The 25,073-nt window shown below is 42.6% G+C and overlaps 1 protein-coding gene across 2 annotated transcripts; it reads right to left on the bottom strand.

Annotated features, from left to right (window-relative positions):
• On the bottom strand, nucleotides 1–21,729 carry PLSCR5 (phospholipid scramblase family member 5). 2 transcript variants are annotated; one of them, XM_039487051.1, is made up of 8 exons: nucleotides 21,573–21,729; nucleotides 12,609–12,760; nucleotides 9,161–9,203; nucleotides 7,944–8,164; nucleotides 6,144–6,305; nucleotides 3,202–3,363; nucleotides 1,917–1,999; nucleotides 1–104 (listed from the first exon to the last, which is right to left on the bottom strand). In XM_039487051.1, the coding sequence occupies exons 1-7, from the start codon at nucleotides 21,583–21,585 to the stop codon at nucleotides 1,961–1,963; spliced, it is 792 nt and encodes a 263-aa protein (XP_039342985.1). In that variant the 5' UTR covers nucleotides 21,586–21,729; the 3' UTR covers nucleotides 1–104; nucleotides 1,917–1,960. The 2 variants fall into 2 exon arrangements, with proteins under 2 accessions (XP_039342985.1, XP_039342984.1); XM_039487050.1 differs by lacking the exons at nucleotides 1–104; nucleotides 1,917–1,999 and having other exon boundaries at nucleotides 3,157–3,363.
• Nucleotides 21,730–25,073: the final 3,344 nt, after the last annotated feature.

Here is a 25,073-nt window from a genome sequence, read left to right as displayed (position 1 = left end):
TTGTGTCAAAGGTTTAATATCAAACAGCAAACAAAGTAAAACCGTTCTCTTCAAAAGGCTAGAAATCAATTGCAGGTTGAGCTGTCCCTGGTGAAGATCATGTTCTGTGGAAAATAAATATTGAATAATGAAGTGTTGCTGCCACCTACCGAACATATGTAGCACAGTTTTACTATTTGTATAGTGGTTGGTAGTGAAACTAGTCACCTTACTAGATAATCTAAAAGATGTGTTAGCTATTTGCCAGCATTCACTGTCCATTTCATGCAAACAAATCTCAGCCAATGGATGTTTTGTCAACTGTTCACTCAGACTGAGAATTCTGTTATTCTTTGTGTGTGATTTGTCACCTATATTACATGGCATTGTTTCTGTTGCCTGAATGGATCACTGAAATATTTAAGCAAGAGTATTATGTAAAACAATTGACAAATAGCAAATAATGTTCAGTTAATGTTTTTTTTTTGCACACACAGTCTTGCTTGCATATAAATATACCCATATATAAATATAAATATGGGTATTTCAGCAAGGCTGGACATTCCCCAAACAATTATATAAGTAAAAGCCTGAGAATGTGAATATTCATGAACAGTAAGTAGTAATGTATATGAACATGGTACAAATGAACAGACATTCAAAATCTGAAAAAGTGGTATTGAACACTCTTAGCAGGATGTGACTACCTCCAGCCTTAAGGTATATTTCTATATTGCAATTTACACCTGTGTCTGAAGTGCAGCTAGAAAGCTTCTATTGCACAGTAATATCACAGAAAATATCTGAGTCTGCCTGACGCTTTGGTTTATTTGGTTGGTGTTTGGTTTATGCTGGCTTCAGAAAAGTGCAGGCTTGAATTAAAAAGTTAACTGTATTAGGGTATGATGTGGATAAGAGAAAAGGATCTTTTCCACAACAACAAGGTGGGAGAGTTGTTAGTCTCTCTCTCTCTCTCTCATAGGTTTCAGAGTGGTAGCTGTGCTAGTCTGTATCAGCAAAAACAACAAGGAGTCCTTGTGGCACCTTACAGACTAACACATTTATTTGGGCATAAGCTTTCGTGGGCACAAAAGCTTATGCCCAGATAAATGTGTTAGTCTCTAAGGTGCCATAAGGACTCCTCATTGTTTTTTCTCTCTGTAATGCGGCGAAGAAACTCAAATATGCTTGCCTGACTTCAGTGAAAACTCTGGATGCTCCAATCTTTTGAAAATAGGTCACTTGTTTATGTGACTAATTAGGGACTTCGAAACTTAACTTGGGCTCACATTTTTGAAAAATCTTTGTCATAAAATCACGTTATTTATAAACCTTAGCTGTGTAAAATATCTCTTAAACCCAAACAGGAAGTTCCATCACCTCCACTGTCCCCACACAAACACATATCCATCTTAAAACTTCCCCATTGGGAAATACCAGTACATTATTACTGTTATATTCAGCTTGTTACTGTTAATTAATAGTAGATCTGAAAGCTACTTCTGAAATAATGGAAAGTCCCACCTTATTTGGTTAATAACTAGCACCATCACTTGCAAAACTTCAAAGAGTTCTCTAAACATAGACTTTTCATGAGTGATGCTGCAAGCCTTAGTTCTAATCTTTCATGCTTCACATGCAAAAACATCAAAAGAGAAAAAAGAGAATAGCAGTTTCCAAAGCAACATCACTCTGTCTCAAAACTGTATGTTTAGCAATACATGCAATTCAAATGGGGAAATTATTATTTACATAAGAGATGTTTTAATAAATACTATCATTAACTTTTTTCCTAAAAAAAAAAAAAAAGATTTGTGCAGTAAAATATAATGTCTAAAGCTCAAGGGATTTGTAGAAGAAAATGAAAAAGAATCAGAAAGTGTCTTATGTAGAAGCCTTGAAAGGAGGAAGATCAATTTATATTCTGTCTTACTTACTGAAACACATTCTGCATATTTTATTGTTTCTGTCATCTTGCTTGTTATAATCCATCCAATGAGTTCTCAAAGAACATTAAATCCTACAAATAAATAAACTGTGAATGTTAAGGAAAATACAAAAAGGCAACAATTAATATCAAAAGCCAGATTTGAAGGCTCTTATTAAATAAAATAAGTACATTAGGCAATGACTCTCTGCCACTGAGCAATGAGAGTTATGTAGCAGGAAATCTGAAAATCTTAAGTGTCATGAGAATTATATTTCTAAGCTTGTTGCAGCCAAGAACTAGAATAAAATATCAGAATCACTGTTGTGGTCTTTTTCAGAAGTACAGTTAAAATAGCTTTGCCTGTCTTCCTGTCTCCTCTGATCAGAGGATCCAAACAGTTTTTTGAAATCATTATGTGGCCTTCATTGCTGTACCAATGTGTAGCATATTAGATATAATGCATAGGGAGAAATAAATCAAGCAAGAACAGACAAAGATGCTGATTTGCCATGATTGTTGTGCACCTCAAATTTATGCACAGCCCTCTTTGCCCCTGTTCTTGAATGTTTTAAGATTCAATGTTGTACAATAGAATCTGTGAAGGAAGAAGAATATGGGCTAGGGAAAACATTATGACTCATTGGGCAGAAATATAGATAATGCTGAATAAAATGAGTAGCTGTGGATAAAGCAAAGGATTCACCTTTTCACAGCCCTATTCTGCTCCTCAAGATACACATAAAACTCTCCTGTGAAATCAATGTGAGTTATTTATATCCTGCAAGGGGCAAATCAGGCCCAGGATCTTGAAACACCAATAAAGAATCAGTGTAATTGCTCTTCTCTCTTGGATCACAGACATGGTAACAAGTTCAAATTCAACAGTTTTTCTCATTGCCTCAGATTACCCAGGGTTCTATTAGGTTCTGTGAGGATTAAAATATTTGATCACATCTTTTGTGACACAGGACAACACATGAAAATATCATTTAAACTGACAGGATGTCAGATGTGGGGTAACTTTTTGATAAAATGATGCAAATTTTAAAGAATTCCATATCAGTAAATGATAAAAGAAAAACCCATTAAAGTTACAGGTTTCCCAGCTAATAATCTTTTAGGTATTGACAATTTTAGGTTGGGTCCCAATCTCGCAACAGGATCTGAACATACCCATGGGTCCAGTCATGTGGATCCTGTGGTAGGACTAGGGTCTTACCATAGATTGTGGGTGCTTTGGCTCCACTTTACCTAGCTTGTGATGGCTTTTCCCTCTGGTTTTGTGTACTTACTATGAGGAAACAAGCTCCAATCATTATAGCCTTGATTTTCACGTCAAGATCTACAGGAACCTGGATCCCAAAGTTAGCAGCATTGGTAAAAACATTGTTTACAAACCCAGACCAATATTTGGAAATCTTGCCAATTGTTGACATTTCATTAAGAGTTTTTACCTACACAAGAGAAAAGAGAGATTAAAAAACAGCCACACTAACGTATAGCCCCCTCCAATCCCTCCCTCCAAATAATAATTTATTGGATTTGTTATAATCAGTGCCCTGTAACAGACAAGAAAGTATTCTATTCTTAGTGGGCCAAATCTCAGTTGGTGTAAATCAGACTAGTTCATTGATTCCATTGGTGCTTTTCCAGTGTACACAAGCTGAGGATTTGGCCTAGAAAGTGAAATGAAATTCACCCCCATGTAGATAGCCAGAACCATACATTCTAGTAAGCATGGACATTAATTATTATAATCAAAAGACAAAAATGTTTACTATTTTGAATAGTTTTACAACCTCTGCATTTCACTTTTCTGGAAAATTTTGGGAAGCCTCTTCTCCCCATCCCAGGGGGAAGGGCTATTCAAAGCATGAGAATATGGGACACACCATCCTATTATTTTTATTATTACTCCACCTCTCCCATCTTCACCTTGACTTGCTTGTCTCATGCAGTTATGACTTGTCTTTCAGACTTTAAGCTCTTTGGGGCAGGAACTGTCATCTTCTATATTGGTACGGTGCCTAGCACAATGGGTCCTAGCCTTTGGAGGCCTCATGGTGCAATCACAATATAAAAAAAACAAATGAAGACTATGACACTTCCTGCCTATGAAATTTCAAGTTGTCTCAGAGAGAGAATCCATGTTCTGTCTGAGGTGCGTGTTTTAAATGTAATTCCAGAAAAAAATCAGTTTCTGACATGTGAAAAGCAGGTTATGTGGCCAACAGCATCACCATGTATCACATTCGCCCCATTGTCTGAGATTATGATCCCAGAGGACAGAGAGAGGAGCTGGTCAACCATTCCCATCATCTCACCTCCCTCCATTTGTACACTGAACTACTGTGCAGTTTCTAATTGTGGAAACTGCACATGCACAGCATGTCACCCTAATGTTGTCCCTGCAGAATGGATACCCTTCTCTCCATCTAAGTTACCCTCCCAAAAGCTGTCCCAATGGCTATTCACAATCAGGCTGATTCTGTCTTGGTCATCAGGGGCAAAATACCCATTAACTTCAATGGGACTGGTTCCACTGTTCCAGTGAATTGACAACTGGCACAGGTCCTCATGTGATTAAAGCTGGGTCCAAAGCAAAAGAGCACATCTGAACATCCACAAATGTTGGATGTGAATTCAAATTTTGTTTGGAGGAAAATTATTTCCCCAGACTTTTCCCAGCAAATGAGAATCTCAGCATTTTTGTCAGTTTGGCATTAAACAATAGCTTTGCAGGGCATGTGCTGAAATTCAGTTTATGGCAGGCATGCTGGACACACATCTGCAGCATCACACCACAACAAAGACCTGCAGCATTGACAACATCAGAAAAGCAGACAAAATTCAAACAGAGCAGCTGCTGCCACAGCAGCAGATACAGTAGCAGCAGTTATACACCTTCCTTTCATGCCCCTATCCTCAAGCAGGATGTCATAAAATCATTTAATCTGGCCTATTCTCTGTACACAAAGAGTCAGAGGACTCTTGCTTCAGCCATGCTGCTGCTGAGAAGTATTGTGTCATCAGTGATGATGAAACAATGGAAAGAAAAGAGACAGCGGCAGCAGCTACAGTAGATTCCAAAACAATAGCTTAGATGCATAAGACACTGATGCAGCTGCCTCTGACCAATGGAGTTACTTGCTCTGACATAGAATACTGAGACATGGAATACTGAGAAATTAGATGGATTCCCTTCTATCTCTTAGCTTCCCCTAGCCACTGACTTCGGATTACCACTAATCAGTACCCTCATGTTTGTCATCACTTATAAGCTCTGGGGCATCATGCTTATCTTTATCCATGTGAAATGACACACCAGAAAGATGCTCTTTTAGAGCTTTGGGATCAGCAGCAGCACTGGAGCTGGTTGGAAACCAGGGAAAAGAAATTGTGAAAATGTACACAATTCTCCCCTTTCACAAGGAAATTTCATGTTGACAAAAAAATTATTGACTAGCTGTAAATAGTAGTAGCATCATGTCTCGGGACCAATGCCCCCCTAACTTCTGGCTCAGAGAAATGTGTCCCTGACTGTTTGGTCATCACAGTTATTTGGTAAGTTAAACCTACATTTGTGGACAGAATCTCACTGAAGTCTTTTGGTGTGGCTGTTTAGGAGGTAGCCAGTGTAGAAGGTTGCTATGATCCCTTAATCTTGCTAAAACAGAGAGAAAGTGAGAAATCCAAAGCACTGTGATTGTCATCGCAAATTTTGTGCATGTTTTGCTCTCCCGAACTCCTCAAATCTACTGCTTCTAAAACTTAACTGTCCTTCTGTAGAAGCAGCAGTTAAGTGGCTGTTCAATGGCAATACTACTCTTAGAATAGGTCTAAGGGTATTGAAGTCAGTGGAAAGCATCCCACTGAATTTAGTGGACTTTGGATCAGAACGTCACTGAAGGAGACTGAGATGTGATCCTGGCTCTATTGAAGTAGATGGCAACACTCTCATTGATTTCAGGGGGTCCAGGATTTCACCCAGGAGAATGTTTTTTCCTGCATCTATTGTCACTCCTATCCAGGAAATGCATGTGGTAGACTCAACTTCCAGCCTAAGATCTGAGGTTAGAAATATGAACTTTGATTTGTCACTCTGGGTACTGTTGACATCTGGTTCCTACATTACAGTAGTTTTTTTTTTAAGTTTAAAACCTTCATTGAATGTGTCAGTCAAAATATTATATTACTTTTAAACAATGGGCATTTTCTAGTGTATGAAACATACCTCAAAGTCTACATCTCCAAAACAGCTGCATGTTGCATAGGGGCCAATTATTTTCAATACATCTTCTTTGCTCTCATTCAGTATAGTGAATTTAGGCAGCAGAGGGTCCCAGTTCTGGACAACGTAGCCGACTATTGTACCAGGAGGGGACTGAACTTCTAACTATTAGACAAAAGTGGCATACAATAATAACGTGTAAATTTACAAGATTAATTGCCCTATTTTTAAATGCAAAATTTTAAACCATAAACATGGTATGAAAAGGCTTCATAGGATAGTTTTAAATACATTGAACAATATTAACTTAATAACTGCTGCTAAAGAATAAAGTTTTGTATAACATGAAAAACCATATGTATACTGAAGCTAATGTATTTACATTAATTAGTTAATATACCAAGGTCTATTTATATAGAGATGTTGATACTTCTGTACATCAATCTGCGTCTCTAGTGTAAATCATAATGCATCACTGAGAAAGTACATGGGCGAGTATATAAAGCATAAAATGATTAAATCAACATGCTGGACTAGAATATTCACCTTTCATTGCCAACGCATCTCAGAGTCAGATGCTTTATAGTAATTCGTGGTGAAATACAGAAAGAAAGTATCTGTGTTCTTATTCAAAGGGAGCACGCTCTTAACACAAGATTGTGGATCCTGTGAAACTGTATAGGAGTGGTATTAGGACTTTCTGTGGCAGAGGCCAGGGCGCTGCAATCTAAGTCAGACTGACGCACATTAATTAAGGACCTATCTTTCCATGTACTTTACTGTCACACTATGTGATTTGCACTGTAAAGTTACTGTTAGTCTGTGACAAGTAAAATTATATTTATTGTGCTAATTGTTCCTATAGGATTGTGTTAAAAATGCACAAAAGCAAGTTATTCAAACTATACACACACACACCCATACACACATATCTCATAGGATTTATCAGGACTAATATGGACATTTTTGTACTAAACGTAGCAAATAGCAAGCAAACTGCCACCAAACAGGGGTGAAATCTTGACCCCATTTGAAGTTAGGTATTGCCCCTGATTTCACCCATGATGTTTAATTTCTCATAAATATCAAAATGAGTGTTATGTAATCTGTAAGAAACGACAGTACTTTTACTATTCAGCTTGAAATTATGATACAATGTCTTGCATTAAACTGAAGAGTGGAAACTGAAACATACTACAAAAACACTTCAAACAAAGCATGGCTCACGTGCACCAGTCGTATAAATTATTGCCCCAATCCTGCACTGAGGACTGACCTCTACATGGGCTTCATTGTAGCATTGGGACAGAGCAGTGTTGAGTGCACGTTCTCTAATCATTTGTGGGTCTGGACTTGCAGAGTCTAATCAGATCACTCAAACCCTCTATGTTAACATGGCAAAAACCCTATGGAACTTGCCATGCAGCTAATCTGCATCATACCCGTAATCTGAATGAAGGCCAAAGTCAGACCTTTCTTGCCTGCCATAGGCTACCTGTAATTAATGGTCTCATTCATCATTAAGGAAGTATGTTCCTTGCCAGTTACTTGTCTTGACAATTATTATTTTTATGGATTTTTTTTTAAAAAGAGGAAATATGGTCTAGCAGCCAGAGCCCAGCCTTCTGGTCTCTATGTCTCACCAGATGAAGATGGACAAAACACATAGTCCTTTCTGTGCATTTTACCCATCTGGAAAGTGGGTATACTGCCAAACTGAGAGCGGTCTCATGAGGCTTAATGAAAGTTGGTAAATAATTTGAGATACATAAATGAAAGATGCTATTGTTATTATTCACTGACCTCTTGCATGTAGCAAGGGAACCAGCAGCTATTACATCTCAAGGGTCTATTCACTGTGATCACCTCTCGACCGGTGTTATCAGTAATCCTTATCGTGAAAGACCGTATAGGTGAACAGAAGTTACGATCAAAGCAACCATTTTCTTCCATTGCAAAGTAAACTCTTTGTCCCAAATGGTTTTTTATCTCATATTTGCTGCAGGTCTCCGTACCAAGTATGACTAATAAAGCAAAACAGTTAGCAAGTTATTTAGTATAATACATTAGAATTAAAGGTGGCCCAAAAACACCTGATCCAAGTTCACAGTCCAACCTCTCTCTCTAATGTATATTGTAAGCTCTTTGGAACAGGGACCATTTCAAAATTCCTTTACAGTAATGAAACTGCAATTATGCAACACTAATCAGACATTTGATTGAATCTGAACACCATGGAATCTGGAAAAATTCAGATCTATATTTTAAGCCAAATTAGAGAGTGCTCAGATCAGACTTTGGTTTGACTCACTATAGAATTATGAAGTTCAGATCTGGATCCAGACTTGATATCCAGAGTTCTGGTTTGGACTCATCACTAACTTAAATAGGTGAAAAGTAATTACATGATCCCGTTCAGTTTTGCTCAGTGGCAAAACTCCTATTCATGTCAATGAGGCAGGATCAGGCCCTATGCCAATCTGCAGTGAAAAAAAAATCAAGAAACATGACATTTCATTTGCAGCAGTTAATGTTTCTAGAGTGCTTTGCAATATGAAAGCACTATATACATGCAAAGTATTATGCATTATTGTATCACTTACAGATATCTTCTGTTTCTTTAACTCATCTGATCAGAGAGCATTACATTATTTGGTAGTATGTGAATAATTGCTAAAGAGAACAACATCTTCCCAATCCCGGAAACACTTATAAACATAAGTAGCTTTAGGCATGTGAGCAATCCCACTGAACTCATTGATGAAGAAACTTTTATGGCTGGAGTAGGGACTGATTATTGACTTTTTCCTCTCCTTTTATTGTGGTAGAACTGCCATAAACAAAATGAACTTTCAGCATTAAACCTATCAGTGCATGGAGGACCTGATAAAATACCCATTAAGGTCAATGGGAGTGTTTTCATTGACTTCAATGGGAAAAGGTCAGGGCATAATTTATGTTACATTTACAAAGGTATGTACATGCTGGCATTGTAAAGATGAAACTCATACACATGGTACCTTCAAGAAGCTCCACCTGCTGGTGAATGATTATCTGGTCCAGCTGTTAAAAAAATGAAAATAAATGAAAGTACATGGTGGCACTCTTATAATTTTAAAGAGATTTGGAGTTGCCACAGTAATCACTCTCATATACCTGTCAAGGATACCGTATATTCCAGCAGACCTACATTTCTTTGCTCCCAGGCCAGCAGGGGCTGGGTATATTGGGGAGTATCCTGTGTCACTGTAGTCATCTTCTTGTTAATTCAGAGGAGTCTCGACCTGCTCAAGAGGGAGCTGGTTCTACTCCATGCCAGCTGGAGGAATATGATATAAGCTGTGATGGTTATGTATTGTATGCATCCATTTGAAAGCAGTGACCAAATGAGTTCCACTAGGGTCATGGTGAGGTCAGCTGTAATTGAGGGAAATGTACAAAGGATGCAGAACCTGATTCTCTCTCCCACTCTGTCTCCTTTGTGCTGTTCTGATTATGCAAAGGTATCTGGCCCTTTTCCCCCTGTTGAAGATTCACCTGATATGAGTGAGTCACCAGAAGGCACAGACAAGGACTTGTTGGGGACAGGGAGGAGGCATGGCCAGTGCACACTGTGTTTAAAGTTATGCTGTAAAAAACCTGGAGATTCAGAAATGGTGGTCATCACATGGCATTCTAGGATGCCAAAATGAGAAAAAAAAAGACTTCTCTATAAAGCCAACTTGTTGACCAAGGAGAAATGATCATATGATTGATAGATTATAAACGCAGTGATAAACAGTGAATATTTGCCATGTATTTCTGAATCTCCTCCCCAGAGCTGCTGTAATGGTTTATTATTGTCTCTCAGGTATTCTGTTTTAAGAAGGGGGTGCTAATGCTGTAAAACTGACTGGCTATCACTTCAGTGTCATTTTGACTGTAGGTCACCATACTAACAATTTAGCCTTTGGTCATTTCTTTTCCTTAAATTTCTGATGGCCATCAGATATTTGGTACAAGATTTTCTCATTACTCATGGCTGAAGAAAGAAAATATGGGATGACAATATGGGATCATCATGCCACAGCCCTCCACTATATATCACTTCTATATTTGGCAAACCTTGTGTAATACATATTCAAAACAAGTTGCAGCCATTTGGTTCGAGTCACTCTTGCAGCTCATCCAGTTTGCAAACAGAAGCTAGTGAGATAGCCTCCATAGCCTGACACTTGTCTCTGAAAGACACATGCAAATAAGTGATTTCTGAATAAGGCCTTTGAACTTACAAACATTTTCTTAAGCACTTATGCTACTTGCAGCTTAAACTTCAGGAGGCATAACAAGAACCTCTTGCATCTGAAGGGAGTTTAGTATAGAGGTTTAGTATAGGTTGCCAAACATCTTGAACATTGCAGAAATGTCCCAATGTGTGAATATTGGTTTTGTACCCCAATTTGGTCTTTCACAAGACAAAACTTATTGAGTGATGTTAAGCTGGTAATGCCTAGAGCTATTTTAACTGTATAAATTAATTTATTATCAAATAAAAATATGTCTAAGTTTGGAGAGTGCAGTAAGGATAGCAACATGTCATGTGCTTTTATGTTTTATTGGATTCTGTAAGAAGACTGTCCTGATCCATCATTTATCAGTGCACTCAAGGAGCAAAGAGATTTCTCACATTGCATCTCAAAGTATCTTACACCCTAAGATTTATAAGGGTCTATGCAACCCGCTTGACCTTAGTCCTTTTAGCAGGTTAATTATCTTATTTGTTGTTGTTGAAGGAGGCAGTTTTGGCTGTATAACCTAAACATATCTCCGCTATAAAGGTACTGGCCCAACTTTTGAAGGTATAAATGTTTGCAAGACACACTCTTTTCCTACACTTTCTTCTCTTTTGGGTACTGTCCTGTATATCTCCATAGGCTGTGAGCTCCTGGGGCAGCACAGCTGCAGAGTCCGGCCTGACCCGGTGCTCTGTGCTGTGTGGTGGCATTAGCAGCGGCGGCAGTGTGGCCCAGCTCCAGTTAGGTTGTGCGGCTGTAGCGCCACCAGTGCTTCAGGCAGCATAGTAAGGGGGCAGAGAGGGTTGATAAAGGGCAGGGGAGTTTGGGGTGGTGGTCAGGGGTGGGGGCGTGGATGGTGGTCGGGGGGGAAACAGGGGATTGAATGGGGGCAGGGATCCCGGGGGACAATCAGGAAGGAGTGGGAGTTGGATGGGGCGGGCAGGGGGCAGTCAGGAGACAGGGAGAAGGGGTGGTTGGATGGGGCAGGGGTCCCGGGCCATGACCCCCTCCCCTAACCGCCCCTCCATACAATTTACAAAACCAAATGCAGCCCTGAGGCCAAAAAGTTTGCCTGCCCCTGCTCTAAAGTAAAGAACAGATTCTGAATAGGGTGAAAAACAACTACTATTCCCTTTAGGTGCCCAGTTTCATTAGCTATCTAATACTGACAGTGTTTTCAGTAACAAATAGACACTACACGGTAATTTGGGCCGCAAATGTAAAATACATTATTTTTCCTAGTGTGGATAGAAAGAGTCTCATGTATTTATTTCAGTTAAAGCCTTTATGGGTTGAAACATTCCTTAGCCCTGTTAGAATGTTGGGAGCCAAACTCAACATCTGCCTAGTGCATGAGAATCAGAGCTGCACATTCTAACTTATCAGACTAGTTTCACTGTCAAAATAGAGGGCCTGGTTCTTTCCCCCTCCCACATGCTACTCAGTGGGAATAACTGTGGAGTAAAGTACTACACAGTTTGAATAATGGTGGCAAAAGCAGGCCTTTAGTGAAATGCAGACAGGACTCAAACAGCATATGTGGCAAGGTGATCAGACTTTAAAATGCTTTCATTCTGAATAGTCTCAAGTGTTCCTGGGAACACAGCTGAGACTGTTTTTTGTCAAATAGACTCTTTCGTTTGAAGTGGCCTCTTGGCTATGGTGTTTAAAAGATAAAAGATAAAAGACAATTCACAATCATTGAAGCCTATTATGCCAATTATTTTACAAACCACAATTTGCTAGAGGCAAGGATGGCTTTGGACACAGTCTGTATAGGTAGCCATCTAAGATGCCATGATACAGGGATACTTATGGCTCTGGGAGAAGTACAACTATGGGCAGAAATCATCTGGCTAAAAGACCTTCATGCTCCTCAAAATGTGGGCTCCATTTTAGAGCCTTGTTTTTCTCTCTATGAAGTCAATGGGAATTTTGGTAATGATTTCCATGGGAGTAGGACCAGGCTCTTAATGATCTGGAGGGAGATTGGGGAAAAGAAAAGAGAGGTAAGGCATGACAAGGGGAGGGGAAAGAGACCCACTTTGAGTCATTGAGGAATGAAAGTGAAAGCAGAAGTAACCATCCTGCCCTTCCTGGAAGTCTAAATTAATTTCAAAGTTTTGTTTCGTTTCAACACAAACATAAGCTATTGAGGAAAGAAAAGGTTATTAAAGTTGAGACACAACAGGACCTGGCTCAGGTATTCCAGACCAGGAGGCAAGCTGTGAGGAGGTTGTACGTGTTTCCAGGCTTTTGTAGGTTCAATAGGTATACTTTGGCTAGGAAGGTCTGGAGAACCCGGGAGATAATCCTGAAAGATTTTGTTTATTTGTCCTTGAGGATCTGCAGGAAGGAAAAAAAGACTTAATTAAGATTTAGATTATACAATTAGGATATGATAGTGTTTCCTAGGTAACTTAACTGTTTACTTTTGTATCATTTTTATGTAGCTGTATCTATCAAGGAGTGTCAGAATGGGATTTCTATCAACTTTGTGGTAGAATGTGGACACTGATACACAGAGACACAAAGAGAGCAAGACCATGTACATATACCTTATATTATGCTGGGAGCTGAATGATACCTCACTGGTGGGGCAATAGCTGCCCCTCATTCTAGATAAATGTAACACACACACACACACACGAGACTGATCAGAAACCTGAGCTATGTGGGCAGAAGTGTTTCACCAAAGGCTGAATGCAAAGGAATGGGGATGGCTATTGTTTGAGAGAGCTGTGTGACACAGAGAGAAGGAGCAGAAACACCATAGCCAAAGAAGGCAGCATCAGAGACAGTCTGAGAAGTGCTTGTCATGTGACCTTGTGAGAAAGATATGAGAGAGCACTTTTGGGTAGAGTGCTGGTTGGAAAGGGGCTTGGAACTCTGAGCAGAGAAACTGTCTCCCGATCTTTGATCCCTGTGTGCAGGGAATCTGGACTTCATAGTCATTTGTTCTGTAAACAAACAGGATTGCATCAAAGAAATACCTGACTCTATCATTACTTTCTCCTCCTAATGGAAACAACCCCACAAGACTGCTTGAGTCAAATGAGGGTAACAGTTTATATACTAAGGCCTGGTCTACACTTGGACTTTAAGTCAAATTTAGCAGCGTTATTTCGAACTAACCGCTCAACCATCCACACCAGGAAGCCATTTAATTCGAACTAGAGGGCTCTTTAGTTCGAATTTGGTACTCCACCCCGACAGGTGGAGTAACGCTAAATTCGACATGGCTAGCTCGAATTAGGCTTGGTGTGGATGCTAATCGAACTTAGTAGCTCCGGGAGCTATCCCACACTGCACCACTCTGTTGACGCTCTGGACAGCAGTCCGAGCTTGGATTCTCTGGCCAGCCACACAGGAAATGACCCGGGAAAATTTGAATTCCTTTTCCTGTCTGGGCACTTTGAATCTGACGTCCTGGTTGGACATCGGGGCGAGCTCCGCAGCACCTGCAACGATGCAGAGCTCTCCAGCAGAGGAGTCCGGGCAATCCCAGAATAGAAAGAGGTCCCCAGCATGGACTGACCGGGAAGTCATGGATCTGATCGCTGTGTGGGGCGAGGAGTCTGTGCTCTCGGAGCTGCGCTCCAGCAAGCAGAATGCAAAGACCTTCGAGAAGGTCTCGAAAGCCATAAAAGACAAAGGATACAGCCGGGATGCGATGCAGTGCCGCGTGAAAGTCAAGGACCTAAGACAAGGGTATCAAAAAGTCAGAGCGGCAAACGGACGCTCCGGAGCCAAGCCCCAGACATGCCGCTTCTACAAGGCACTGCATGCCATTCTAGGTGGGTCTGCCACCACTGCCCCACCAGTGACGGTGGACTCCGAGGACGGAATAGTGTACCGGGACAGTTTCTCCTCGATGTTCGCTGATGGGGAAGATGAGGAATGGTCTTTGGAGGACGGCGCAGGCGACAGCAAACCCACTCCCGCTTTCCCTGACAGCCAGGATCTCTTCATCACCCTCACAGAGATCCCCTACCAACCCTCCCCTGCCGTTAACCCGGACTCAGAATCAGGGGAAGGATCAGGTGGTAAGTGCTACAAACAGGGAAACATTTATTTTTTAAAAAACAGGTATATAAAAAATAGAAATACTATATAAAAAATTTTAAATCTCAAACTATACAAAAAGTAGGTCCACACATATAGGAATAGAGCAATAATCCTCTTGGGACAGTTCAAAAAAGCTCTCAGAGAGCAGCTTGAAAAGCCTCCGCAGGAGGTTCCTGGGGAGAGGTGCCTTATTGGGTGCTCCGTGGAAGCACACTCTTCCGCGCCAGGCCATCCTAATGTAAAGGGGAATCATCGCCTCCACAAGCATGGCAGCATATGGTCCTGGTCTGTGCAGGGCTTCTCTTAGCATCCGCTCTCTCTGACTCCGGGTGACACGCCTCAGGGTAATGTCATTCTGGAAGTGCTGCATCTAATTAGGGCAATTAGTGTACTGTTACTATTGTGAATGGTAGACTTTTACTTTGCATAAGAATGACCCTCGCTTAACAGCCACGTGTTGGAGGCCACAGAGGAAAAGCATACAGTGATCTTTCCCGTGCACTGCCGGGAGGGGCTGGAAAAGGCTCAGACTTTATGCTTTCCAGATTGCCTTTAGCGGGAGGGCACAGCTATCCATTAACTGTTAAGCAGACTCTACTGTAAGGCTTACCAGGACTGGCTGCTAGACGGATTCAGCTGTCCCTCCCCGCTTGGCGTCTCTCCTGTGCAAGACCGCAACCACTGAAAGCGTATTCTGAAATCTCGAACTTGTCCTGAGATCTCGTGAGACTAGGTGCCCTGTATGGTCTTGTTCACAGAAACTGACTAGACTGTGTTCACTGTTCGCAAACATGTATCTGTTCAAGGAAATCACTTACTTTTTCCCATCACACAGCTTCAGCTCTTTCCCAGACTGCCCCGGCATCCCCCTCGCAGAGGCTGGCTCAGATTAGACGGCGAAAGAAAAAGACTAGGGACGAGATGTTCCAGGAACTGATGGCCTGCTCCAGAGCAGAGGCGGCAGAACAGAGACAGTGGAGGGAGACCCTGTGTCAGCAGCATCGCACACACATCAAACGGGAGGATAGGTGGCGGCAGGAAGACCAGCAGGCGACTCAAACGCTGCTTGGTCTAATGAGGGAGCAAACGGACACGCTCCAGCGCCTTGTAGATGTTCTGCAGGACCGCAGGCAGGAGGAGAGAGCCCCCCTGCACTGCATCTGCAACCGCCCTCCAACGCCAAGAAGTCCTGTCCCCCCCTCACCCAAAGTTACAAGAACGAGGGGCGGTAGGGGCCATGAGAACTGTCACTGCACCGCAGCAGAGCGCTAATGTACAAGACACCTCTCGCGCTCTAAATTTGTAGAAGTTCTTCCCTTACAGGATCACCCAGTCCCAAATCCAAGTTTCAACCCCCCACTGTATATAACATTATTAAAAGCGGTTTGCTGTTACTCTCTGTTTCCATCACGTTTCTCCTGTCAGAAGACTTTGTGTGTGTGTGTGGGGGGGATTTTTAATTGCAGTTCATAGCCCACATTACCAGGGTACAGACTTGGGGGCAGGGTCAACTGCAGGGCACACACAGACTGCAGTCACTAGGCACCAGGGTCAGTCTGTGTGGTGTATGCTGCCCCGGGTCATTCGTTGATGTGTATGCTTGTCCAGGGTCCTGGCGCCTGCCATCCCCGAATGTAAAGGCAGACTTCCCTTACCATGCACTTCGACCGTAGCCACGAGCCTCTCCGCTGCCCTGAGCCCCAAAAAGAGCCCTCATCCAGGGACAGATACTCACCCGTCCCCCACACCCCTCACCCCTTCCAACGCCCAAACCCACAGCCCACAGCCATCATGCAAACCCCTATCCAAAGACGGCACCCCTCGCCCCTTCCTGCAAACCCACCCATTCCTGCAAACCCACCCCTACATGCACAATCACTGTAAACCGTCCCCCACCCCACAGACCTATGTAGGAGCAGGAGGCTGTCCGTCCTGTATTGGACAAGCGGTCTGTACATCAGTGCACACCAAACCCAGCACAGTATGCTTCCATGTTTCAACCCAGGAACAGAAATGCAAAGTCAACGAAAGATTTATTATTAATTACTGTTACATTTTTTTAGTTTTAAAACGTGCTTTGGAAGTGGGGGAAACTTGGAGAACCGGGTTTGTGAGCTCAGATCTAACTCGACACATACAGACACAGGCCCATGATCAGGCTCTCTTAAAATCAAGTGGACAGTCACAGGTTACCCTGCTCTGCGAGGAAACTAGCTTTCAAAGCCTCCCGGATGCACAGCGCTTCCCGCTGGGATATTCTCTCGGCACGGGTGTCTGGCTGATCGTAAACAGCAGCCAGGCGATTTGCCTCAACCTCCCATCCGGCCAAAAAGGTCTCGCCCTTGCTCTCACAGAGATTGTGGAGCACACAGCAAGCAGCAATAACTACGGGGATATTCTTTTCGCTGATGTCCGAGCGAGTCAGTAAGCTCCGCCATCTCCCCTTGAGACGTCCAAAAGCACACTCCATGACCATTCTGCACTTGCTCAGCCGGTAGTTGAAGAGTTCCTTCTCACTGTCCAAGGCGCCTGTATAGGGCTTCATGAGCCAGGGCATTAGCGGGTAGGCCGGGTCCCCGAGGATCACTGTAGGCATCTGCACATCCCCAACCATTATTTTGTGGTCCGGGAAGAAAGTACCTGCCTGGAGGCATTTGAAGAGACCAGAGTTCCTGAACACACGCGCGTCATGAACCTTGCCCGCCCACCCGACGAAGATGTTGGTAAAACGTCCCCTATGGTCCACCAGTGCTTGCAGCACCATTGAAAAGTAGCCCTTTCGGTTAATGTACTCGCTGGCCTGGTGGGCTGGTGCCAGGATAGGGATGTGAGTCCCATCTATAGCCCCACCGCAGTTTGGGAATCCCATCGCGGCGAAGCCATCTATGACGACCTGGACGTTTCCGAGAGTCACTACCTTTGAGAGCAGTTGCTCAACGATTGCGTGGGCTACTTGAATCACAGCAACCCCCACGGTAGATTTGCCCACGCCAAAGTGGTTCGCTACTGACCGGTAGCTGTCTGGCGTGGCAAGTTTCCAGAGGGCTATGGCCACTCGCTTCTGCACACTCAGGGCTGCTCGCATCCGTGTGTCCTCGCGCTTCAGGGCAGGGGACAGCAAGTCACACAGTTCAAGGAAAGTGCCCTTACGCATCCTTAAGTTTCGCAGCCACTCTGTTTCATCCCAGACCTGCAGCACTATGCGGTCCCACCAGTCCGTGCTTGTTTCCCGGGCCCAGAATCGCCGTTCCACACCATGAACTTGACCCATTGCCACCATGATCTCCATGGCGCGGCGTACCCTGCTTTGTGAGAGGCCTGCGCCACTCTCCTCACCGCGCTGCCGGAGCCTCCTCGCCCGATTTCTCAGCATCTGACTGTGGAAGAGGTGGACGATAAGGTGCGAGGAGTTGACAACGGCCATAAGTGCAGTGATGATCGCAGCGGGCTCCATGCTTGCAGTGCTGTGGCGTCCGCGCTGTAACCGACCAGAGAAGGGTGCGATCAGATTTCCCGCCGGCGCTTTCAGGGAGGGAGGGCGTGATTGACGGTTCAATGACGACAGTATCCCAAAACCGCCCTCGACACATTTTTTCCCCCAGCAGGCATTGCGAGCTCTACCCAGCATTCCAATGGGCAGCGGGGACTGCGGGAACTGTGGGATAGCTTCCCACAGTGCACCGCTTTGAAAGTCGACGCCGGCCCCATTAATGTGGACTCAGAAGTTCGAATTAGTGTATTTAGTGTGGATACACAAATTCGACTTCATAAGGTCGAATCCACAAATTCGAATTAAGTAGATTCGAAATAGTCTTGTAGTGTAGACAAGGCCTGAGAGTGCCTGTGCAGTATCCTCTTCAGTGTTTATGGTTTTATTAGTTCATGATAGTTTCTCCCAGATTAAGCCTTTTTCTAGAAAGTAAATGACTTGTTGGGATCTGAGGTTCCCAAAGCTGCCTTTTTTTTTAAAAAGGATATCAATGGCTGCATTCCTGTTACAATGGTTGGGCCTGATTCTCCACACTGACAAAATGGTTTTAACCAATGTAATGCCATTGATTTAAATGGTGTTACACCAGGGTGAAATTAGAGTATTAGAAGATGAGGCTTTATCAGTCTGTGTACTTAGGGATTGATCCTGAAAACACACACTATTACTATATACTGTTACTCACACCTTCTTGTCAACTGTTTGAAATGGGCCATCCTGATTATCACTACAAAAGTTTTTTTTCCTCCTGCTGATAATAGCCCACCTTAATCAATTAGTCTCATTAGAGTTGGTATGGAACCACTCATTTTTTCATGTTCTCTCTGTGTGTGTGTGTATCTATCTATCTACTGTATTTTCCACTGCATGCATCTGATGAAGTGGGCTTTATCCCATGTAGACAGGCTGACTCACCCCTGCGGCACCTCCTGCTGGTCGTCCTCAGGAATTAGCTCAATTTCCAGCCCAGAGCACCCTCTGCAGGCCTGTCCTCTGGCCCCGAGTCCCTCCCTGGACCCCAGTGCCTTTTTACATGGGGTTCTGCCCCCTGGTAGTAACCCCTCAGTCTTAGGGTCTCCCCTGCCTGGGGAACCCCCACCCACTATCCTCACCTCAGTATAAGGCTACTGCCAGTCATTGTCTAGCCCCACACCCTGGGGCAGACTGCAGTATCAGCCCACTCATCACTGGCCAGGTTGGGTTTGGACCTACTGCGTTGGCCTACCCCTGGGCTGCCTTCTGCAACCCCCAGTACCTGCTAGCCCAATACTAGGCCACAATCTGGGGCTTTCCAGGCTGGAGCTCCCCAGCCTTTCCCCAGCCCTGCTTCACTCAGGTACCTTGTGTCTAACTCCCTGCAGTGAGGCCCTTCTCACTCTACAGCTAGAGAGAGACTGACTGGCTTCTGGCATCCCTGGCCTTCTTATAAGGCCCTGTTGCTCAGTTTGGGGCGTGGCCCCAGCTGCAGCCACTTCCCCCAATCAGCCCAGTCTAAAGGCTGCTTTCTCCAGCCACAGCCCCTTCCCAGGGCTGTTTTTAACCCCTTCAGGGCAGGAGCAGGGGAGCATTTATTATGCTCAAATAAATTTGTTAGTCTCTAATGTGCCACTAGTACTCCTCATTCCTTTTATTAGACACACAGTGTTTGTTACCTGGGGTAGTCCCATTTAAGGTAATGAGACTACTTATACTTGCAAATGGCTGTACGATTGGGCCCTATCTTACATCACCAAATGCCCCCAAAGTCAATATGTGTGCATGTATATAACAGAAAGAAAAATCCATCTTATGAGCCCAATTCGGATCCCACACTGGTTTTACCACTGATTTCAGTGAGCTAAATTAGTTATATTGGCATAAATGAAAGCAATGCTAGGCCCATTGTGTTTAAATAACACAGCATTTTATTAAACTGAGCCTCCACACTTAGATACTGTGAGTGTCCCCATACAAATCGTTTCTATCAAGTGTGCTACAATACTTAGGCAGAATGGGGTTTTAGCACCAGAAGGAGTTGTGGCTTTAAAGTTTTCCTTTGCTGTTATGGGTTTAAATGAGATCCTTTAGCATTATTTGAACATAGTGTGGCTGATTCATCGTTTAATTATATTTTGATCTTAATTTATCTTTGCAGCTACTGCTTTCTTTCAAAGTCTGAGACCACAGGAAAAAGAAGGAAGCCCTTTGAATTTCTATCTGGCTTTTAAAAATGTATAACTGGAATATGAATATTTTATAGGTACTTCTGCATCATTTCACCTCACAGTGTACTGTTGTTGCTCTAACTCTTGTTACATGAAATGCCATGAAGTCTTATTAGCCAAGTGCTAGTGTCATTCTAGTAATAAGAAATAAAATGACAAACTGCAGTTTTGTCCATCACACTGAAGTTATCAAAAAATCAGACAGCATATACATTAAATATTGATGGAAATCTAAAATATTTTGAAGCTTTGTCTATTTTTGTGCTTATTTTGTGAAGGTTTTTTTTCTATTTCACTTATGGTAAGTGAACATTTAAGATAAACAAACAGATTGGACAGTATAATCATAATTTGTAGAATTACTGGCCACTGTCTAGAAGTATATTATCATGTTTCTTTACTGTGGAAACTCTAGGCTAGAAGGCTAAATTATTCAGCTGTTTCTGCTAACTACTGTACATTAAAAATATACATTACAAATTCCCCATTATAACTTCAATAGAAATATGCAAGTCTTCACACTCCAAAAGAAGAATATTTCAAAGCATGCAGCAATAATGCTATAAAAACTACTTGGTACCCAAGAACATCCTTAGTGTTACGTAGCATTGCATTTACAAAGTTCTAGCAAAAAGATAGCCGAAAACTGACAAGCCTATATAGCAAATTGTTGGAACTCTGCTAGACCCCCAAATTCTGCTCCCATTGCACCTGTACAACTCCATGGGGTATCTTCAGTGGAGTTGTATTGACATAAAGGAGATCTGAATCTTGGCTCTTTCTGTTCAGTAATATCATTTGATAGCATGTGCAAATGAACTTAGAAGGATTTTATGATTGACTGACTGCAATTTTCACTTGCAGTTCTGAGGAGCCAACTGGCTCCAACTACAGACAATACATGTCAAGAATGAACCCAAATACAGCTAATCTGACTAAATGCAATTAATCTTCAAAGATTTCCTTTGTTACTTGGTAGCAGGATTGTGACACATCTTAAAAATGAGCATCATCTGCTGACATACTATTTTCAAAGTAGACTATGGAAGAAGTGTGTGCAAAATATGTTAACCTTGGATCAGTGCATACCCTTTCCACATATTCAATGCCAACTATACAGGCACTGGTACACATAGAAATATGAACAAACACCTCACAGGTTACATGCAAATTCTACTTTTTATTTCATATATTTTATTCAATGAACATTTTATTATCAATTTTACTCTCCTTAGGAGCATCTCATATTCTGAAAAACAAAAAAGGTGAAACAACCGTGCTTTGGATGATGTGGCTTTAGTCTGAACCCCTCTCATTTAATAAAATTGCTGGAAATTTAACAGACTGCAGTTTTCTGTAAACATGATATAAAAATACAGGCTATATATGCACTTACCTTGAGAGGCCATGAAGCTGCCTGAGTCACTTCTTCAAAGGAAGCCAGGTTAAAAGAAAAGGCTTTTCTTGTTGCAGCAAGGGGGGTGGGGGAGAAGAAGCACAGCATGCACAAAACTTCAGAGGATCTGTCTACTTCATGTCAGCTTACAAAAGAACTGGAAGGAAACGTATCGCCTTTCTTATGTTCCAGGACTATGCATTTTATGTGGATGGACAACAGGGGGAGATGGTGCTAGCAAACAAGAAAAATATTACTCATTTTAAAGTCAATTTGAATCAATGACAACAAGAAAGGGGCATCACCAGTACAAAGAAGTAAACTTTAAGTGCCCACTGGTTAATTTAAACACACGGATAAGACCTAAGATTCTCCCTTACACTGTACTGTGTCTTTGTATTTGTATTCTAAAACTAGACAAATTCTGTCTTTGTAATTCTGTCTTTACGTTTCCATTTTCCCAGGACATCTACTAAGGACAAAGGAGCTGGTGGTTTCCTCACAATGAAAGTTTCTACAGTTCAGAGAAGGAAGACCTCCATGAGATTTTTCATTTTATTTATTTTTCTTGTAGCATCAACTTCCTCTAACCAAGGAGGCTGGCTTTTCTACCAAATGAGATCCAGAACAGGATACCACCTGTTCTCCCTGCATGGATCTAGGATCTGTGGTACACAGTGCATTGTTCAAACTACACTTATGCAGTTAAAAAATGGCAATTTTTGCTCCAGATGAAGCCTACTTTAAGTCCAAATGTCATGCTAGTAATTACCTGCATTGCACTGACAGAGAAAGGGAGAGAGGGAGACACAGTAACCTTGACTTGCCAGCTCATATTTCTACCTCAAGTGACCAAGTCACCATGGAGATCATACCCATGTGATCTGTAGACAGACATGATTCATGACTGCTGAAATGGTGGAGACTATAAATAGTGTCAGAAGACTTAAAGTATTTGGGGCCAAATTCTGCTCTCATATACACTCATTCAAATCCAACTGATTTGAGAGGGTTTGCTCAGGTGTAAATAAGCAGAATTTGGTCCACTGTTTACTATTCAGGCAAGTTTCTGAGAAGCCTCTTTTAAAAAATTAATAAGCTCAAGCTGATTTTTACTGACAGGAGTTCTAATCAGAGTACTACACACAAAGACTCCAATCCTCCACTGTAATGTCTTGGAGCGTACTCACCCAGTGGGGGAATCTCAGATAGCATAGAGTTATTGTAGGGGCTCCTATAACACCCCCTCCACCCTCCCTCCAACTATGGTGGGAAGTAGGGGAGAAGATGGTGTGGTTAGGCATCCCTGCACCCCAGAAATTCTGGGTTGCCGATACTGACAAGGCTATATAAATTCTGCCTTGCAAATGGCTCAAAGCCTTGCCCACCCAGAATCAGGGATTGGGAGGAGACAAACATTGCTTAAGGCCACATTGTGACTTCCCTCCCTTTCCCCCTCCCACCCAAGTTGATCCAGTGCAGAATGTAGAGGCCCAAGAATCTGACCCAAGGAGTAAACACAAATAAAACTTAGGAAACAACCTGAAGTAAACAGAGACAGGCAACTCCTGATGGAAAGTGGTGACCTTAATAAACTTGGAAGCTAAAGGTGAAATTTTCAAAGGCACTTCAGGGAGTTGGCTGCCCAACTCCCACTGACACTTTTAAAAATGGTTAAAGAAGGTTAATTCACACCCAGAAACCACAATAAAAATCACTTTTGCCTGTATGCAAAACCAGCTTTATTTCATCAACCAAATATACATAGAGCTATTAGGATTTTTTTCTACAAAAGCTTTTGGAAACTCACCTAGTAAAGAAAAAAAAGATTTCCTTAAACTCCCCGCTCCCATCTCAAATGAAAAAACAAAAACCTTGACTCTAAAGCAAGAGGAAAGAAATATCATGGACAATTGTTTCAAGCAGCTAAAATGCATTTAAGAAAAGGTAAAAATACATGATGTTTTTGGATTAAAATTTTAACAAAACAAGCTCTATTAAAATGAAATCCACAATGTGGTCAAAGGGAAAGCTGACTAGGAACTGACGGAACAGCTGGACCTACAATGAAGAAAAATGAGATGCCAGAACAGCTCACTTTCCAGCCACAGCAGTACCTAACCCAGGTACAGCATTCCTGTAATGTGCTCAGGCATCTCACTGTAATTTATCTGCTTGGATGTATGAGTGAGTGATGATGCTATCCAGCGGCTGGCCCACAGAGTGGATATGGGACTGTTAGCACTACTAGCTAAAGGAACTTTTCAGCTTGAGACCAGTGTTTTAAGAGCTTGAGGATCAGCTCTCCATATGTGCTTTCTATAGTGATTGTTTCTGTCTGCAACACATGGACATTAGAGACAAGGTAGGTGATGTGATATTTTTTATTGGACCAACTTCTGTTGGTGAGAGAGAGACAAGTTTTTGAGCTACAGAGAGCTCTTCTTCAGATCCGGGAAAGGAATTCTGAACGTCCCAGTTAAATGCAAGGTGGAACACTTGTTTAGCATAAGTATTTAGCACATATTCTAAGCTGTGTGTGACTTGAAAGTTTCTCTCTCTCATCACAAACAGAAGTTGGTCCAATAAAAGATACTACCTCACCTGGTTTGTTCCTCTAATATCCTGGGACACACTTGGCTACAACGACATACAACACATGGACTTGTCACAGTGAAACTTTGTAGTGTGCACAAATAGTCCAACTGGGCCAATTTTAGTCCCTGCCCAATCATCCATATGCCATTGTGGCAGTGTATAGGGTGCCGTTCAGGAGCTCTGAGGGTCTATGAGAGAATTACTAGGTGCAGGAGCAGCCTGGAGCCAATGTATGTTTCCTAGATTCTCCCCACCACCTCCTCCTCTGCCAAGCCTTGGAGGAGACATGCTGGGAGGAAGCCGGAGGCAGAAGACTAGGGGACATGCTTGTAGTTCTCTGCAAGATTCTTCAGAGATTCTGGGCTGCTGTGAAGCCCACAGGCAGAGCTGGGAAGGTTGTCATTAGTTGGAGCTCCCCAGGAGTTCCTCTCACTTGTGCTGGAGGCTGTTTCAGCACCTGAGGCAGCCCAGAATCCAACCAGCTCAAAGGCCTGGTCTACACTACGCGTTTAAACTGAATTTAGCAGTGTTAAACCGATTTAACCCTGCACCCGTCCACACAACGAGGCCCTTTATATCAATATAAAGGGCTCTTTAAACCGATTTCTGTACTCCTCCCCGACGAGAGGCGTAGCGCTGAAATCGGTATTGCCATGTCGGATTAGGGTTAGTGTGGCCACAAATCAACGGTATTGGCCTCCGGGCGGTATCCCACAGTGCACCATTGTGACCGCTTTGGAAAGCAATCTGAACTCGGATGCACTGGCCAGGTAGACAGGAAAAGCTCCGCAAACTTTTGAATTTCATTTCCTGTTTGGCCAGCGTGGCGAGCTCACCAGCACAGGTGACCACGCAGAGCTCATCAGCACAGGTAAGAATGCAGTCTCCCAAGAATCGAAAAAG

This window comes from Mauremys reevesii, linkage group 9, assembly GCF_016161935.1.
Source record: "Mauremys reevesii isolate NIE-2019 linkage group 9, ASM1616193v1, whole genome shotgun sequence".
Classification (NCBI taxonomy): domain Eukaryota; kingdom Metazoa; phylum Chordata; order Testudines; family Geoemydidae; genus Mauremys; species Mauremys reevesii.
The sequence above is the reverse complement of the archived record's forward strand: the minus strand, read 5'-3'. Positions and strand labels throughout refer to the sequence as shown.

Coding starts and splice junctions, on each gene's coding strand:
- PLSCR5 (XM_039487050.1), bottom strand. Junction 8,165..9,160: donor GCAGGTGGAGCTTCTTGAAG/GTACCATGTGTA, acceptor TTGCTTTATTAG/TCATACTTGGTACGGAGACC. Junction 6,306..7,943: donor TCCCTTGCTACATGCAAGAG/GTCAGTGAATAA, acceptor TTTGTCTAATAG/TTAGAAGTTCAGTCCCCTCC.